An 18997-nucleotide genomic window follows, 5' to 3' on the forward strand; every position below is an offset into this window, starting at 1 on the left:
CTGTTCTCCCTCTGTATGTTCTGGACAACTGTTACAGATCTGGGAAGCCCTGCTGTTTCTCCAGGCCAAAGAGCAGCGGGGTGGGCAGTCACTAGTATGGGAGACTGGCAAGTTGCAAGGAGGATGCTTAACCACCAAACTTCCCCCAGTAACCCAACCTTCCCCTTGCAAGAACATGAGACTAGGCCTGGATTTTGCTCCTACCAGCGGGCCGACAAGTGCCTCTGGGGTGCTTGCAAACAGGAGATGGAGGCATCTTTCTCTCTGACCTTTGTTCCCCCCAGCCAGGAGGTGCCACTGCATCTTAACAGCCATTGATGGACCTATCCTCCATCTTAACAGCCATCGATGGACCTATCTCCAGTCCCCTTTGGAAAGCCATCCAAGCTGGTGGCCACCACTATACCTTGTGGCAGCAAATTCCATGGGTTGATAATGTGCTGTGTGAAGAAGTGCTTCCTTTGATCTTTTCTAAGTCTCCTCTTCTTACTGCCTGCTGTTCTATACCTGATTCCATAAACAGTGGGTGGAAGAAGCCAGGAGGAGTTTGCAGAGGAAAAACTGCAAGCAGGAAAGGAAGGGTTAAATGATCTCCCTGCACGTCCTCTAGATCTGCTCATTACCATTTCCCCACACTGAAGCTATGGCTAAGTTTCCTGGGTCCACTACGGCATCAGATATACATCATAGAATTCTATAAATTGGTAAAATTCCATCCATTTTATCCAATTCCGTCCTCTTTTTGTTCTATGCCATGTGTTCCTTCTGGCTTTTACACCCTGGTTGATGGATACCTCCGTTTCTCTTTCCTTGCTTCCATTCCCCTTTCTGTTTCCTTCCTGTCCAGATATTGTGGATGACCCTTCTCTTGCTGTTTCAAGTCACTATCCAGCAGTGGTGGCCCCACCTCGCCCTTCAGGCCGCAACGTTCCCATCTCTCCAGCTCTTGGTTCTGCGCTCAACGAGAAAGCTGATGTCACTTCGAACCTCACCCAGGCAGGTGAGTAGCTTGCAAATCAGAGAGCAAAGCTGTAATGTTCTTCCACCACCATCACAGCCATAAAAAAGTAGTCATGTATTTCAAAAACACCCTCTTGACTTCTTTTTCTGTGTTTCTTCCCTCATAAGGCCTTGAGGGCGAAGGAGAAGCGAAATCTGGCCAGCCAATTGCCAAGGATGACAACAGCAACACCTCCATCTTGATTGGCTGCTTGGTGGCCATCATCCTACTTCTCCTGGTTGTCATATTTCTCATTCTCTGGCGTCAATATTGGCAAAAGATTTTAGGAAAGGTAAGACGGGCTGACTTAGGAAAAGGGTGCGTCTGTTTGAAAGGGATTAAGACTTTCTTCTCAGCCAGAGGTCTGCTGGCTCAAGTGTCGTTCCCATCTATTACCTGCTGAGAAGGCTAATTTTTTACAATGTGAGAGGGGTGGAATGTTGTCCATTTGTAGAGAAATCCACCCATGGATCAAGGAGAGAGGGTAGCTCAGTAGTTGAGCTTTTCATGTAAAAGGAATCAGATTAAATCCTGGTCTCTCCAGTTTCAGGTTTCCAAGGGTTGATACGGGGAAGGATTCTGGCATCACCTGCTAAAAAGACCAGAAACAAGTGATGGGTACCCATAGCTGGTCAAGAGAAACATTGTACTGATCTACATGGATAAGAGTCTGAATTGCATAAGGCAGCTTTCTAAGTTGTCTTCTACTAGGGATAGGCTATGTCAAGGGTATCCTCAGAGTAATGAAAGTAGAGTTGTAGCATTATGCTGTAAGCTCCACCCCTTTGGGCTCCATGTGCAATGTTGTGATGCATAGAGAAAAGGGGTGGGGCTTGTGTTGTGATGCTGCAACACTCCATGCTCACTTTTACCACTATTGCCCCCCACTCCCCGGATTCTGCTGAGCAACATTTTTGATTCTGGACCCAAGATAAAATAACATTCAATTAAAATAGCTTAAATCTGGCAGCTGGCCTGTCATTGATCTTGACATCAAGCACCCTCAGCAGAAGCTTCTGAGGAATTCCTAGGAAGCCACCAGGTTGGGGCAGGGAGGCTGGAATAAAGGCCATCTGAAGTGGAATGAGAATGAAGAAAGAGATGGATATTGAAGCTTTCCTTCTTTTCAAGGACAACTTTGGCAGAATAAGTGTTTTTCAGGGGTGGGAAAACCTACCTTCACAATCTTCACTGTTTCTCTTATTCTTGATGCTCCCTTGTTCTGTAGGCTCAACGCCGCATCTCTGACGATGACCTCACTGTCCACCTCTCTGCCCCGAATGATACTATTGTCATCAACAACACAATGGGCTCCAACCGGCACTCCAACCGATACGAACGCATCCTTTCGGGTGAAACAGAATACCAGGAACCCAACAGGGCACGCATGAAACTCCCAGATCTTCCTCACAGTGCCGAGAATTCTGGTGAGAGACTGATGGTGGAATTATTGGGAAGAGTGAGCAAAAACAAAGGGGCAAGAGAGTGAAGCAGCCAAGGAGAAGGGATAAATCCCTTGAATATTTTATTAATTAATTAATTTATTTATTAATCAAATTTAGCCACCGCCCATCTCCCCCAAAAGAGGGACTCTGGGCGGTTTACAATAAAATCAAGCACGAAATATAAACATTAAAATCTCATAAAAATAGGTATTAAAAATACGGTAAATAAATAGAATCCAAGAAAGGTATAAAATCCAGGCTGGTGGGAGGGACTCTAGGGTGCGAGCCACCCCCAAGAATGGTTATTCACTTTCCCACCCCAGGTGAGACGGCAGAACCAGGTCTTCAGGGCCTTCCGGAAGGTCAGGAGTGAGGGGGCCTGCCTCACCTCCGGGGGCAAGATATTCCAGAGGGCGGGGGCCACTACAGAGAAGGCCCGTTTCCTGGACCCCGCCAGATGAAATTCTCTTATGGACGGGGTCCGCAACGTGCCCTCTCTGGATGATCGGGTGGGGCGGGCCGATGTAATGGGGATGAGACAGTCCCTCAGGTAACCAGGCCCTATGCCATGTAGGGCTCTAAAGGTGATAACCAACACCTTGAATTGGACCCGGAAGCAAACTGGCACCCAGTGCAGTTTGTGCAGCAACGGTGTTATATGTGCTGACCTAGGGGCACCAAAAATAGCCCGCGTGGCCACATTCTGGACCGGCTGAAGCTTCCGGATACTCTTCAAGGGTAGCCCCACGTAGAGCACATTGCAGTAGTCTATATGGGAGATAACCAGGGCGTGAGTGACTGTTCGGAGGGCTTCTCGATCCAGGAACGGGCGTAACTGGCGCACAACCCAAAGTTGCGCAAAGGCCCTCCTGGCCACGATGGCCACCTGCTCTTATTTGTTAGGAAGGCCATACTTTATTATTTATTTAGGTATATATTTAGTTGGCCTTTTTGTCATGAGTACTGATGGCGAGCAGGAGGAGGCCTCTATCCAGGGGGGAAAACTCATGCGTAGTACTGAGGAATTAAGCAGCCATTCAAAGAGACACAGATCAGACCCGCCTTAACTTTTGGGGTTTATCTGTCTGGGTTTTCCCACGCTTCTTCAGTTTGTTAGGATTTTCTGTCTTAAGTAGCAGTAATAAACACTAGAGACCTACTCCTCGTCTCAGCGTGATTCCTGACTGTTAGGACAATTTTGTTGTATCCATTCAGATTTGTGGTGGTTATTAGACAAAAGCCAGCAATTCCAACATAACACAATGTTATCCTAGAATAACCTAACAATGTAAAACAGCAATATGAACCAATAAAATGTCCATGTGAATAATATAACAATAACATGTCCACAATAAAATGTCCATAAATTAAACTGATAAACAATCATGAACCATAAATGATCCCGCAGTAGAATTGCTCAACAACGGTTTCACAGAAGATGACACTCATCCTTCAAAGGCCCTCTGAAACAGTTCTCTCTTTACTGCTTTAGAGAAAGCCTTCGTCATTGGCTCTAAGGGAGAAATAGCCAAGATCTGTGTTCTTGAAAGCTACACCCCTCAGCAATTCCTATTCTTCATGGAGGATTTAAGTAAATTATGGAGGAAGTACACTTTAATGGTATGAGATTAGATAGAGGTCCTTTTGGGGGACATTCTTTCAAGGAGGAGGCCAGCCATGGTCTTTGACCATTCTGTCATGCTCATGAAATCGCAATACGGTAATTATTTGACATATCTACAAGCTTTTTTCTTATCCTCACAAGTGAAAGCATGAGAAAAATAATAATTTTTAAAACTTGGTAGGGCCACAGAAGCGTTGTGTCAGGACAGGGATCTGGTCCATGAACTGGTGCTTAGTCATTCCTGACATAAAAATTCAGCTCACTCCTCTCCAAGGTAGCAAGTAATACGTTCTACTAGCTTTCATTTTTCTGCATGCCTCCATTTACAGTTAGTTGCACTTGAACATAAAACGAGCTGCCTTCCCGCGTCTCTTAGAAAAGACAGGCTATTCAAATCAAGCAGCTTTGCATTCATTCTGTGCCCAATTTATTTTCATAGAACCATTGAGTTAGAAGAATTCATTGAGATCATGTAATTCAGCCCCCTGCTCGTCTGTATCAATTCAGTAAGTTCCAAGTGAATGCAGGGGAGCAACTGAGGGTGGGGGTAAGCGGGGTATGTGCCCCGGGCACCGCCCTGGGGAGGCACCAAAATGAGCATTGGGGGGATGCCAAAATGGGCGTGGAATCCATGTTTGCCCTGGGTGACACAGACCCTAGTTGCGGGCCTGAGTGAATGTACCCAGCAAATGATACACTGCCTTTCTTATTTTGTACTGAAATAGACAAAATACTTAGGAAGAGTCTCAAAAGTTGACGAGTTGTCATATTTCATCAGGACAGGCAGATCCCTCAGAAAAATATCCAACCCAAATGAAAGCTTTTCAACTGTTGGATCACCTGCTTTTAATCACTAAGTTGGTGAACCATTAAAAATATGCTTCTAACTAATGTGGGGTCAAAATGCCCTAAAGGGGTATATAACCCCTAATTTTCCCACACTTGATCTGTCATGTCTTTTCCTTCGACATAATTAAATGAATTATTTCGTGATGTCTCCTCCTGTTATGGAAAAGCACGGCATTAGGATTCATTTCATTAAACTTTTGACTTTAAACTTCCTTAGACTTCCATTAAGCTCCAACTGAAGGGAGTAAGAGAAATTACTTCCTTTAATTGTAATTTTTAGTTCCTTCTGGTTCCCTATAATGTCCAGTCTTCAAAGTCTCATTCTATCATGTTTTTTAAAGAGACTTCAAACCAGAAGCATTTTCCCACAGGAAGGATTCTTATAATTAATTCTAAAATCTTATTCCAAATCCATCTGGACCCTTAGTCCGTTTGTAACTTTCCAAAATCAAAGTTCTAATCACCCTTTTGCTGTTTACTGCAAAAGAAAAAAAATTAAGTCTTTAAACTTGTATTTAAAACTTCTTTTGCAAAGGACTGAAGGAAACTCACCCTGTCCTAACAAGCAGGAACCACGCTGAGATGAGAAATAAGTCTCTAGTGTTTTATTACTGCTACATTAGACAGAAAATCCTAACAAACTGAAGAAGCGTGAGAAAACCCATACAGATAAAGCCCAAAAGTCAAGGCGGGTCTGTTCTGTGTCTCTTTGAATGGCTGCTCAAATTCTCGCTACTATGCATGCATTTTCCCCCCTGGATAGGGGCCCCCTCCTGCTCACCATCAGTACTCATGACACACTCGGTGTTTTTGGACTTGTTGATCCAGAGGTTTCTAATAGATGAAAAGCAGTTAGCAAGCAATTTCTGAAAGGGATTAGAAAAAGAAGTATGCGAACCCAGTGTTCTTTTGAAGGCACTGGTCATGGTTTGAGCAAGATGGCTATTCCCTCATCTCCCAGAGTTCTAAACCCACCACAGACCGCTGTCTTGCAGTCTCCTCACAAGGAGCAACTGTCTGGAGCCCTTGTGGACGATCTCAAGTCCTCCCCTTGTCCAGAGGAATTATGAAGAGCCTGTTTACTTGCCGGCTCTTCATTCTGCCACGGTTGTCGGCTCTGTTTTAAGTGGAGCCATCTTCAGTTTGCCATTTCTTCCCTGGAAGTCCCTGTTGTTGTGCATTTAGTGTGTGTTTGTATTTCCTTGCCTGTGTCAAAAATATCAAATCAATATACCCTTGTATATTGATAGTCTTTTGCTGTAAAGTGCAAGCTCTGAATTGTGGGGATGCAAGGAAGGAAAGAAGGAAGCATGTTTTGTTAGTGGTCCACTTCATTGAAGAGGGTGGTCGATATTATTAGCAAGACCAAGTTATAACCTGTTCCTAAATTATGCTGATTTATGGTCTGCTTTTTCAGCACTTCTTTTAATGTAAAAGAAACTGCAAATGGAGAACTAGCACTCAAGAAAGCTTGGTTTCTTTCTGATGTGCTTAGTTTCTACATGCAAAGAGGTATCTTTGCCTCTTTTTCTTGAAGGAGCATTCAGTAACACAATGCCACCTGTTGTCTGAAATAGGAAAATCTCGAGAAAGGATTTTTAATTCTTCTAAGCAAGTAGGTTTGCCCAGTAATTTTAAAATTGTCCTTAAATTTGAATAGGGAACAAAGGTAAGGGGAACAAAAGAGAAAATTAAGAATTAGAAGATCAGGCCTCTCTTGCGGGTGGATGTCTTTTCCCCACCATATTTCATAAAATTTGTTCTGTTGCTCCCTTTCATATTGCCTGCATGTTGTATTTCCCACCCCAAAACGTGAGGGCTTCTCCAGTTCCTCCAAGGTCACTTAAGGCTTTAGTTAAAAGCAGATGGTGAGACGGTCAAGATTGTGGGTCCCAAAGCTTGTGCACCCTACCGCTTCATGCTACTGAAGAAGATTTCACTTGGACTGATGCTTTCATGTGGAGGAGAGCTTGGATGAATCCAGGAATTGGTTTCTCCAAAACACTTCTCCATAGTGTCATGCCAGTTGTTACACACTGTAGTTTTTATAAGGGAACTTTCAATCATTTCCTTCCTGAACCTAGTCACGTTCCTTCACCTGCACTTGGTGTGAAGTAGGTTTTAATTCTTCCTCTTGGAGGACCTAAGACATTTTATGGTTTGCTTTCTAATGGTTTGACAAGGTGGAGGAAGAGTGGGGTAGGAAAGGCAACAGGATCAAGTTCCGGGATGGGTCTCCTCAGCTTTGTGGCCTCTAGGTGTCTTTGGCTGGAATATCCATTATCCTGAGCCAGGGGTAATGGGACTTGTAGCCTGGTACATCTGGAAAGGGCCAGATTGGGGAAGTCCAACCTTGGTTGATCCTTTTGGAGAAGACAGAACCAGGTGAGGCAGCCTGGAGATGTCAGGATTCCTGGGCCCCTTCTTCCTGTCCAAAGATACTAATGATGGCTGGTTACCATCATTATATTGCGCATCATTTGGTGTCTGCGTCTTTTGCTACTGTGTTTGGGATGTGAAGCCTAAAACAGGGACAGGAATCCCTAAAGTGCTGCCTGTTCTCTGCGTCACGCCTTACCCTTCGTATGCATCTCTCCATCCGTCTGTCCGTTCCTCATCCGTCCGTTTGTCCTCTCCACCCCCTCCCCCTCCCCCTTCTCCCGACAGCTCTGCTGCTCAGCAACCCGGCTTACCATCTCCTCCTGGCCACCTATGCCCAGCCAATGGGAAGGCCTGCTTTCCCGCCACCCAACCAGGTTAAGCCAATCAACACTAATGGTAAGGAGGGCGCTGAGCTTGTGCGGTGCGGCTGGGAACCTGGGTGGCCTCACTCCATGCTCAGAACATCCTGCCTCCTGCAGTTTCTCTCATGCCAGCCGGGGGGTGCTGTCTGTCTGTCTGTCTGTCTGTCTGTCTGTCTGTCTCCCTCTTTCTTTCCTCGCCGCATCTGTCCCCAGTTCATCTCCCTCTTGTCCGCCCTGTGCATGGCTAACCCCTTTTGCTTAGACCGATGTTTCACCTTCCGCTTTGCAGGTTCTGCGATGCTGCAGCTTCTGGAGTGGAGGAAGGTGGGAATGGGGCAGGATTTTATCTGGGCTCCTGTTGTCCAAAGCAGAGCCCCAGCTGGCTCTGACCTTGTGATGGCTGCTGGGTTCCTACAGATGCAGCCCATTGGGGTTGGGCACGTCCTCCATTCCTCTTTCTCCACCTCTGAAATGACTCTTGTTCTCTCTGTCTCTCTCTCTCCTTCTGCAGCATGTGGGATTGACTATATGGAACCAGAAATGGCAGCCGGCCAGCCAGGCTTCCAGAACAATGTGCCGCATTATGCCGAAGCCGACATCATCAACTTGCAGGGAGTGACTGGGGGAAACACGTATGCTGTCCCTGCTGTTGCAGTGGATGCCCTTGCTGGCAAGGACATGGCAGTAGGCGAATTTCCCCGGGAACGACTGATCTTCAAGGAGAAGCTGGGTGAAGGACAGTTTGGAGAAGTAAGTCCAGTTCAACATGTGACGCAGGCTGTACAGGTAGTCCTTGAGTTACGACCATTCGTTTAACGATGATCTGAAGTTACTACGGCCTTGGAATGGGTGCTTTATGGCCTGTAAAGCACTTCTAAGCATCACAAACCATCACACACACCCCACAGTCACATGCTCGCATTTCGGACGCTTGGCAGCCGGCTCGCATTTACGACCTGTTGCAGCATCCTGTGGTCACGTGATTGTGTTTTGCAACCTTTTTGCTGTTTTCCGGCAAAAAAATGCCCATTGGGGAAGCTGGATTTGCTTAACGACTGCTGTAAAAATGTTCATAAAATTGGGTCCGGTCGCATGGCAACTTGATTTACAACTGCAACAACTTACAATGGAAATTCCGGTCCCAATTGTGGTTATAAGTCGAGGACTACTTGTACTATTCAAGTGGATATGTGATACACATTTTCAGTGAAGTAAAGTAGTAGAGGCTTAATGGTAGATGCCACCAAAGCTTTAGATTTAATTGTTGGCATCTCTGAGCCTCAATCTAGAGTTCTAACTCACAGCACAAATGGTCAGGATCAGATTATCAAATTTTGGACACAAATGGCGTTCCATTTAGTCACGCCGGCCACATGACCACAGAGGAAGTGTCTACGGACAAACGCCGGCTCTTCGGCTTTGAAACGGAGATGAGCGCCGCCCCCTAGAGTCAGACACGACTGGACTTAATGTCGACGGAAACCTTTACCTTTACTATATGAAGAATTAGTTATCTTTAGAAGTGTGAAAGGCTGGGAAAGATGGAAGGTGAAGGAAGGAGAGGACAACCAGGTGGAATGGACTTGATTACAGTGGTGATGGATGCACAGTTGGAAGACTTGAAGGGCTAGTCTGGGGCCAGATCATGCTGGAGAAGGTCTGTCTATGTGTTCACGAGGAGTTGACACTGACTTGATGGCACAGAATCAAAATTTCTAAATCAGTTTAGTGTAGTGGACAGAGGCATTGGATTAGAAGCTGGGAGACGGTGAGTTCTAGTTCCGCCTTAGGCACAAAGCCAGCTGGGTGACCTTGGGCTGTCGCACTCTCTCAGCCCAAGAGCCAATCAGGCGTGGTATGAGAGTTCTAGTCCCACCTTAGGCACAAAGCCAAGCTGGGTGACCTTGGGTCGTCGCTCTCTCTCAGGCCTAGGAAGAAAATATTGGCAAGCCATTTCCAAAACATCAAGAAAATTCCATGGACTTGTTCCTGTAGACCAGGGGTCTCCCAATCCTTCAGCTCATCGATCTCTTCATGAAGTTTCAGATTGTTCACCAACCCCCAAATGTTTATTATATGAAAATAATTTAATAAATACTACTTTAATAATACTACAAATAATAACACTACACATAATAATAATAATAATAATAATAATACAGTAATAATAATAGAGACAACTCAAGGCCGCTCCCACTGGCAGTTGACCACCCAGCCCTGTCTCACCACTAGCCCCCTCACCTTCAGGACTAGGGACTGTCTTAGAATAATAGAGACCCCAAAAGATTAATTGACCCCAGTCAACCTTCTTCCATCATTTATCGACCACCTATGGACCCCCAGACGTTTACTGACCCCCTTTTGACCCCCAGCCATTTATCGGCCCCCTTGGATAGTCCCAACGACCCTTGGGGGTCGATATCAACCACCCCGGGGAACTCTGCTGTAGACTTAAGGAGCTAGGATTGACTTGAAGAATCATAGCAACAACCACATGTCGAAGAGGAAGATTTAAAGCATGGGAGAGAAACTGAAGAAAGTACCAGTGCACATGGATAGGATGGGAGACACCTGGTTTAGTAATTTGTGAAAAGGATCTTGAAATTATAGCTGATCACAAGTTAACTAAGAGTTGATGCAATGACCTGGGTGGAAAAAGAAGAGCTGTTTTAGGCTGCCTCAGTGGAGGTATTGTTTCCAGATCGCCGGAAACAATAGATAAACTTTATTTTGCATCGGTCAAACCCTATTATATTGCTTCTGTTCTGGCTGCCACACGTTAGAAAGAAAGGATTTTGCCTAACTGGAACATTTCCTCCAAAATCTGTGTTAGCTCCCTGTCTTGAACTGGCACTTATTGAAGAAGGCTATATTCCAGGTCCAGGCCTGCAGTTCCTTTGTGATGCAGGGGCCAAGACGGCTTTGACGTTTCTCAACCTTGGCAAGTTGTCAAGATGTGTGGACTTCAACTCCCAGAATTCCCCATGGCTGGCTGGGGAATTCTGGGAGTTGAAGTCCACACATCTTCTGGGAGTTGAAGTCCACACATCTTCAACTTGCCAAGGTTGAGAAACACTGACCCAAGCAATGCCTTTATATTATTCACTGTGCCCTTTATGATTCCATAATGATTCACTGTTTCCTCATGGCTCCTTTCTCTCTCCTTGCAAGGTCCACTTGTGTGAGGTGGAGAACCCTCAAGATCTGCCAAGCTTAGAGTTCCCTTTCAATGTGCGCAAAGGCCGCCCTCTGCTGGTGGCTGTGAAGATTTTACGCTCTGATGCCACGAAGAATGCCAGGTGAGCGCTTAATGGGGGGAAAAGTATGCAGTGTTAAAGAACAAGCCATTATATACGTTTTTCCAACCTGGTTATCCTTCAGCATCCTGGGTGATTTAAAAACCCAGAGCTTCATAACCTGCTTGGCCATTGCTAGGAATTCTGAGGTTGAAACCCACACATCAGAAAGTCCAGGAACGATACAGTATGTTATGCCATGTTTTCCAAACCTGGTTTGCTCCAGATGTAATTTGAAATAATTGTCCATAATGGAATACTCTCAGCTATGCCTTGTTGGACATTTTATTTTATCTTTATTCAGCTGTCTTAAATGTAATGTTAGCCCTAGGTTTTCCCAAGGACCACATGTCTCAAAGGAATTTGTTTGTGGCTGCAGACTTTAAGAAAGGAGACCTGTTCTCTCAACATTAATCTTTAACACGTGACTCTTCATTGGAGTCACTTGTTGAGATGGGCGGCTATAGAAATCAATCAATCAATTAATTAATTAATAAAAATAAAACAAATAATCTCAGCATCTCACTTACTTATCTGCTCAAGATTCCTCATTTAGACTTCAGCTGGGAGATAATTTGAAAGGATTATGTTGCCACAAAGGCACTTAAGGCAGCATTTCTCCAGGTGATTCCCTAGGAGCAACTTTTATAGCAATCCAGAATTCAGCTTTCATTACTATAGAAGTGTTCTGTTTAAGTACGCCTGCTTCAGTATACTTCCGTTAGGAAGTGAGGGGTTGTGAGGGATTGTGGGGAAGCTGGGAAACGAATGGAAGAGAATACAGACATAGACAATAAGAGATAGCAGCGGAGGAATCTGATGACAGCTTATCTCTCAAAAGAGATCTTAGCCCAGATGGAGAGGAATTGGGGAAGAAGCATTTCAAAACGTTCAAACAGTCTCTGCCTTAATTACTTCACTATAAATGAGACTGAGAAATTCCTCATACAGTTTTCAGGGTACTGTATTTACCCAAGGCTAGAATTAAAGATCCTTCATGGAAATCTTTGTGGTTTTGGGGTAACCTTGGTCTTGCACAGTTGCCTGGGGTTGGACAAGAGGAGGCACCCATGGGTTGTCCAACCTCCAAATCCATTGTGGTCTTGGAGCTGCCTCAGTTTGAAAATTGGCAGAAAACTGGCAAAGTTTTGGTGGTGCAACTTGGGGCAGTTTAGTTTAGGAGGAAAAAAAAATAGGCATGTTAAGCTTTTGCAAGCCTTAACATACATATTTGTCTTTGCCGGTCAATGACAGAATTCTCACCTGTTCCTTTTCAGACATTTCCATGTGAGTGTCTGAATGTGAATGGAAATTTCCCTGTGTTCCAGAATTCTGATGTTTCTAGATCATGAAAGTTTCTACTCACATTCACTGTCTGTAAGTTCCCTCTTCCAACCTTACCTCTGAACACTGGATTAGAGTTACGGTATAGGTGGAAGGAAAGAGAAGATGACCAGCAGCAAGGTGGATAGACTCAGGTGACGGGACGCTGTTGGAAGACCTGAAAGACCAGGTTAGGGACAGATCATCATGGAGAAAACCTGTCTATGTGGCTGCTAAGAGTCGACACCAACTTGATGGCACGTGTTCAATCAATATGCTTACATTGATAGGAAGACTGCATTCTAAATGTTACAAATTGCTACAGTTTGGGGATTTTTGATGGTTGGAAAAAAAATGGAAATGAATAAACCATTTGAGGCCAGATGTCCTCTCTTGAGACCTGTAAACTACCTTCCTCATCTCCCTGTCGATGTCTTCTGTTGTCCATGTAGGAATGATTTCCTGAAGGAGGTGAAGATCATGTCTCGCCTGAAGGACCCTAACATTGTGAGGTTGCTGGGTGTGTGTGTGCGAGATGATCCCCTGTGTATGATCACAGAATACATGGAGAATGGTGACCTCAACCAATTCCTGAGTGGACATGAGCTGGAAGACAAGCTGGGTGGTAGCCCCGGTGGGAAACCAACCATCAGGTGTCTATTCCAAACTTCTGAAATCAAAATCCAGCAAGGAACTGATACAGATTTGGGAGGAAATATTGACAACCTAGTTGTGTAGACTTGGCATCGCACTTTTCGTATGCAAATGCCATTACACTATTCCCTTTCAGGTTAAAATATGCAGGGCACAGAAAAGGAGCGAGAAGCAGTAAGCCAAAGAAAACAAATGCATGAGAAAAACAAAATAGCAAAAATGGCTTTGCATCAGGGACATTCACAATACAGGTAGTCCTTGCTTAACGACCATTTGTTTAGTAATGGTTCAGACTTACAACAGTGCTGAAAAAACAGACTTGCGACTGGTCCTCACACTTACAACTGTCACAGCATTCCTGTGGTCACATGATCATGATTTGGGCACTTGGCAACCGGTTAGCATTTGTGACCATCGCAGCATCTTGTGGTCACATGATTGCCTTCTTTTACCTTCCTGGCCGGCTTCTGGCAAGCAAAATCAATGGGGAACTGTGTGATTTGCTTAACAGCCACGTGGATTGCTTAACATCTGCGGTGTTTTGCTTAACCATCGCTGCAAAAAAGGTTATAAAATCTGGTAGGATTCGCTTAATGACCGCTTCACTTAGCAACCAAAATCCAGTCCCAATTGTGGTCGTTAAGTGAGGACTACCTGTACATGCCTTTCTGTCCTTGTAAACCATCCTTGTTTTGCCACATTCTTAGACTGCTTCATGTATTGCCTTGTGTTCGTTCAGCTTCTTAGTTCTCTCTTTTTCAGGATCTCATCAACTCCACTCAGCCGTGATTTTTTCAGCCTTCCCTTTCCTCTTCACATCGCCTCTTCCTTTGTATATTAATACTGTGATTTGATCCTCCATCATCCTCCCTATATAACCAGGTCACCTCAAAGCATTTCCTTCAGATAGGTTCACCTGTTTATTTTGGTCCCTCTCTCATTTCACCACCCACATTTCTTAAGCAGCCCATTTCCACTGCATTCAGCTTGCGTTTGTCTTTCTTCTCCCGCACCCAACTCTCACCCCCATATAACACAATCATTTCCCATTATTTAACAAACATTCATTTCTCACCACAGACCATATACTACCCGTTCTGAAAGCTTTTCCGTATCTTTACATTTCTCCATCCTTTTCCCCATTTTTAGTAAACATTTTACCATATACATCACTTCATCTACTTGCTTTTTTGTCATTTATGCATGATTTGTAATTGTCCATTCTCTTTTCCCTGTTGAATACCACTACCTTGGTCTTCGATACATTGATTTTCAGATCCCTACTCTCTGTCGCATCATACAGTCTGCCTAACATTCACTGCAAATCATTTGAATTCTCAGCCAACAACTTGGCACTGACTGCATACAAAAGGGCACATATTCACATCTGAGACTCAATACACTTCTAATTGTTGTAACAGGCATTCTTTATACATTTAACTGTAAGTCCATTAAACATGCATGGGGGTATCATGGATCCTTGTCTTATTGCTTCATGTTGAATCATTTGCTAGGCATTCCATTTATTCTCACGCATACTTTACCTCTACTATCTACTGCTCTCGCTCTATTGAGCGACCAATTTTCAACTGTGTACAGGTAGTCCTCTACTTACGACCACAATGGGGACTGGAACTTCTGTTGTAAGTTGTTGCAGTCGTAAGTTGACTCATCACGTGACTGGACCTGATTTTATGACCGTTTTTACAAAGCGAATCCAGCTTCCCCAATGGACGTTTTTTGCCAGAAACCGGCAAAAAATGTCACAAATCACGATCGCATGACCACAGGGCGCTGCCGCTGGTCGTAAATGCAAGGTGGTTGCCAAGCACCTGAACTGCAATCACGGGGGGGTGGTACGAAGGTCGTAAGTGTGAGTACAGGTCGTAAATCACTTTTTCGGGGGCCATTGTAACTTTGAACCATCGTTAAACAAATGGTCATAAGCCAAGGACTACCTGTATTGCATTCCACAATTCAGGCTTACTCACTTTACCATACACCTTCTCTGATTCAACAAGCAAACCATGAACTTGACATTCTCACATCCAGATAGTCCTCAGTGATCTGCTGAAGAGCAAAGAGATTTGCACATCTCCTGCCCAGCATGAAGCCGCACTGCACTCGTTGGATTTTGCTCATGGTCACCTCTTTGTACTGTTTCACCGAGAATTGTGCCAGACACCTTCCCAAGTGCACTTAATGACCTAATTCCCCTGTAGTTTTTGCACTGCTGCCTTTCCCTTGGTATAGGAAGCTTAATTCCGTCCTTCCATTGGTCAGGCACAGCTGCAGTCTTCACAGAGTTGCTAAACAAATCACACAACCGTTCCATAAGCAAACCAAATCCATTTTTTAAACATTCCTCCGATTACATTGTTTTTCAGCATTCTCCCACCATTCAAGGCTTCTATTTCATTATTTTTTCCCTCTGGACGCTAACGTTTATAACATTCGTTTCAGTTTCACTCTTAATGCACCACTGTTGTTCCCATACAAATCTTTAAGCTTCCTCCAGCATTTTCTCACTTCAGTTTGATTCTCAATTATTTTACCATTTTTATGTTTAACCCCATTCCCTGTGCTGTGTTAGCCCTTTTCATCCACTTCCAAAAAACTTTTTTCAGATTGATTACCTTCATAGCCAATGGAGAGATTTATGGCAGAGCAGTTTTTGGTGGTGTCAACCCTCTTTCCTCAAACTGGTCACCAAGATGCCATAGAATAGAATTATATAATGATTGTTTTTGGCATGTGGGTCACAATTCCCAATGTTAGATGTTACTATAATGTAAAAAGCATATAGAAAGGTAATGAATATGACCTGCTGAATCGCAAACCGTTGCGTGAGTACCAATAGAAGAGAATATTTGTAGCTCAGGGTTGAACTGTGGAGTCCTTGGTGCTCCCTGGGCTTGGTTGTTGCTGCCTGATTGTTTGTCGTCTTGATTGTTTATCAACTTGGTAGTCCCTTGATTAGGGTATTATGTTCAAGCAGAAACTATTTTATCATTTTTATGTTTAATCCCATTCCCTGTGCTGTGTTTCAAGCAGAAAACAATATCCTAACCAAGGCACTACCAACAAGACAAACAATCAGGCAGACAAACAGTCAAGCAGAAAACAGTACTCCAATGAAGGAACTCCCAAGGAGAAAACCGCACCCCACCAACACTGGCAGGGCAAGCTACTGTATATACACAGGGAGCAAACCCCACACTCACCAGCACTGATGATGTTACTTAGTCAGGCAACGAAACGTCTGCAAGCAAACAACCAAGCTCAGAGAGCGCCAAGGACTCCACATTGCATTTGTGTTGGTGACTGAGACTTCATATCTAAAGAGCACAGAAATAGCTATTGGAGTCAGATTTTCAAAGCAACATTTGCAATTCCACAAGATGGATTTTAGCTTGGAAATTCTGAAAAAAATCCAAGGATTGAGGTGCTCAGTTAAATAGGAAAAAGAGTGGGAAAGTAAGATGGAAATGTTTCACTGAGTTTGGTGGGTCACTGAGCTCCTGCGATGACTTCACTTGGATTCCCTTGGATTCTAGCTTGCTTGGTTAAGGACCAAGCGCTGTCCCGCTGCCAGATGGGAAGATCTCCTGCTTTTTTGCTCTCGTAGGGAGGGAGAGGGTGAGATTTACATTTGCTAAATAAACATTCCTGACATGTTTTCTTCCTTCTTCCCGCTTCTCAGCTATCCCACTCTGGTCCATTTAGGGGCTCAAATAGCCTCAGGGATGGCTTTTCTTGCCTCCCTCAATTTTGTGCACCGGGACCTGGCGACCCGAAACTGCCTGGTGGGCGAAGGCTTCACCATCAAGATTGCAGACTTCGGCATGAGCCGGAACCTCTATGCTGGGGATTACTACCGCATCCAGGGCCGAGCAGTGCTTCCGATCCGCTGGATGGCCTGGGAGTGCATTCTCATGGTGAGTGTGTGAAGCCACGAGCTTCATCTACAGCTGGTCCTCACTTAACGACTGCACTGATTAGTGATTGTTTGAAGTTACAAAGGCGCTGAAAAAGGAACTTTACCAGTGGTCCTTGCACTTACGACTGCTGCGGCATCCCTGAGATCATGTGATTGAGATCCAGGTACTTTTCAACCAGTGGGCATTTATGATGGCTGCAGAATCCTGTCTTCACATGATTGCCATTTGTGACCTTCAGAGCTGGCTTCCGACAAGCAGAGTCAACGGAGAAGCTGGCAGTAAAATCGCAAGTCACAATCATGTGATGTTTTGCTTAACAACCGTGGGTGATTTGCTCAACGACTGAGGTGGAAGTCTGTCCTGGTCACTTGATGTCTCACTTAATGACTGTGCTGCTTAGCAACGGAGTTGCTGGTCCCAACTGTGGTTGTTCAGAGAGGACTACCTGTAATGGGAAGGACAGTTTCTCAAAATGGGTTTTGTTCTGTCATTCCCTGTTATCTCCGTTTCTTTGGTTGCTGCCTGGTTCCTTATGCAAAGTGACATCCAGGGAAAGGATTGTTTTGAAGATCAGCCAAAATACCAAAGGTTCTTCTTCTGACACTGTTGGCCTTAAAAAGCTGGATTTTAAAATGACCTTAAAAAACTGGATCTTCCTTCAAGCGTTTGGGCCAAGGTGCTAAGAGTGCCTCGGCTGTGTATTGAAAGAATTGGTCTGCATTGTTGGTTTTATCTGGCATCTTTTAATTTTTTTTTACTGTTTTTATATGTACAGCTTTGTTGTATGCTTTATTAGCCCCCTAGAGTTAGATTAAGACGGGCAGCCATATAAATTTGCAGAATAAAATAAATAAAATACTTTAAAAATTAACAGCTCTATTATAGGATACATTTTCACATATAAAGCAGGGTTGGCCCATGGACCACAGGTGGTCCGGACTGTTTTGTGCGTGCGTGCGTGCGTGTACAGTTTCTGACACAAGTTTTGCTGATTTATTTTGTTAGAATAAAACGGTATAAGGTGGTATACATCATGCTCCCTTCTCTCATTTTCCCCCACAGCAAAAACCCTATTAACGTAGGAAACAGGAAGATATAGCTGTTTGAGCCTTAGAATAGATTCAGAACTTTAGATCAACTTTTTAAAAAACAACAAACACTATTCTCCCAAAAAGCAGAATCCTGGAAAATGCCTGTCCTTTCCATTTATGTGATTTCATCCCTGTTTTGCAGGATCACTCCACCCACCTTTCGCACTGCTTGCTGCCAAAAAAACAATAAAAAATAAAATCTATTTTAAAAGGTGGGGGGGTTTGGTTTATGAATGTTTCTCTGCTCCTGTATTAGAGTCCACTTATTTCACATCTATTTGGTTGCAAGGGATGGGAAGACCAAGGGCTCTGAATGGGAAGAACTGAAATTTCTCTTTTGCTTCCAGCTGATACTATGCGTGAGCCGTACATTTTGTTCATACTGTTGCAGTCTTATAGCTAGAAAAGCCCTTTTCTTGAAAAGGAACGTATTTCTTCCATGCCTGGGGAAGGGGTGGCTACCTTCATCTTTTTGTTTGGGCGTGATGGGAACAAACAAGATGGAGATCTTTGTGATGGTTTCAGGCTGCACTGAAGATGAATGCAGGAAGGGGAGAATTTGGCAAGAGATGGAGGAGTTCAAGGGAAGTGAAAAGGGATTGGTTGACTCCTAGGATTTCCTTCATTCTCTGTAAAAGGCCTTTATGTCACAGGGTTGGGCTATATCAGGCAATGCCTTGCCTAAGCTGAATCTACCCATCTGGTCTGGTCTTCTATTCCAGTCCCAATTGTGGTCGTTAAGCGAGGACTACTTGTAAATCTAAAGGACAGCTTTCTGAAATAAAGGGCTGTTCTTTATAATAAAGGGTGTAGGGTCACTGTAGCTACAAGAGAAAGAGGAGGAAAAACCAGCACCAAAAACTCTCAATAAAGTTCCAGTCTTTCTGTAGAGCTGGGATCTGGTCCACTTCGCAGAGCTGACGGCTGGCCTTCCAGAAACAATTTAAAGCAGCACTTTCGGGCCCAGTGAGGGACTGAGTAGTGGAACCTGTTACGAGGCTTTCTCCTTGGGATTTTGTATTTTTGTCTT

The 18997-nt window shown here is 44.3% G+C and overlaps 1 protein-coding gene across 3 annotated transcripts in view; it reads left to right on the forward strand.

The window, feature by feature from the left end:
- The window catches only part of DDR1 (discoidin domain receptor tyrosine kinase 1), a 70764-nt gene that overhangs the window by 47115 nt on the left and 4652 nt on the right, over nt 1-18997 (forward strand). For 2 of the 3 annotated variants that reach the window (XM_063291304.1, XM_063291306.1), the window contains 8 exons: nt 848-1000; nt 1129-1292; nt 2229-2427; nt 7586-7696; nt 8174-8412; nt 10834-10961; nt 12734-12934; nt 16639-16873. In XM_063291304.1, the coding sequence (XP_063147374.1) occupies nt 848-1000; nt 1129-1292; nt 2229-2427; nt 7586-7696; nt 8174-8412; nt 10834-10961; nt 12734-12934; nt 16639-16873 (1430 nt within the window). The remainder of the gene's footprint in view (nt 1-847; nt 1001-1128; nt 1293-2228; nt 2428-7585; nt 7697-8173; nt 8413-10833; nt 10962-12733; nt 12935-16638; nt 16874-18997) is intronic. The other variant, XM_063291305.1, reaches the window with a different exon arrangement.

This window comes from Candoia aspera, chromosome 2 (genome assembly GCF_035149785.1).
Source record: "Candoia aspera isolate rCanAsp1 chromosome 2, rCanAsp1.hap2, whole genome shotgun sequence".
In the NCBI taxonomy this organism is placed as follows: Eukaryota; Metazoa; Chordata; class Lepidosauria; order Squamata; family Boidae; genus Candoia; species Candoia aspera.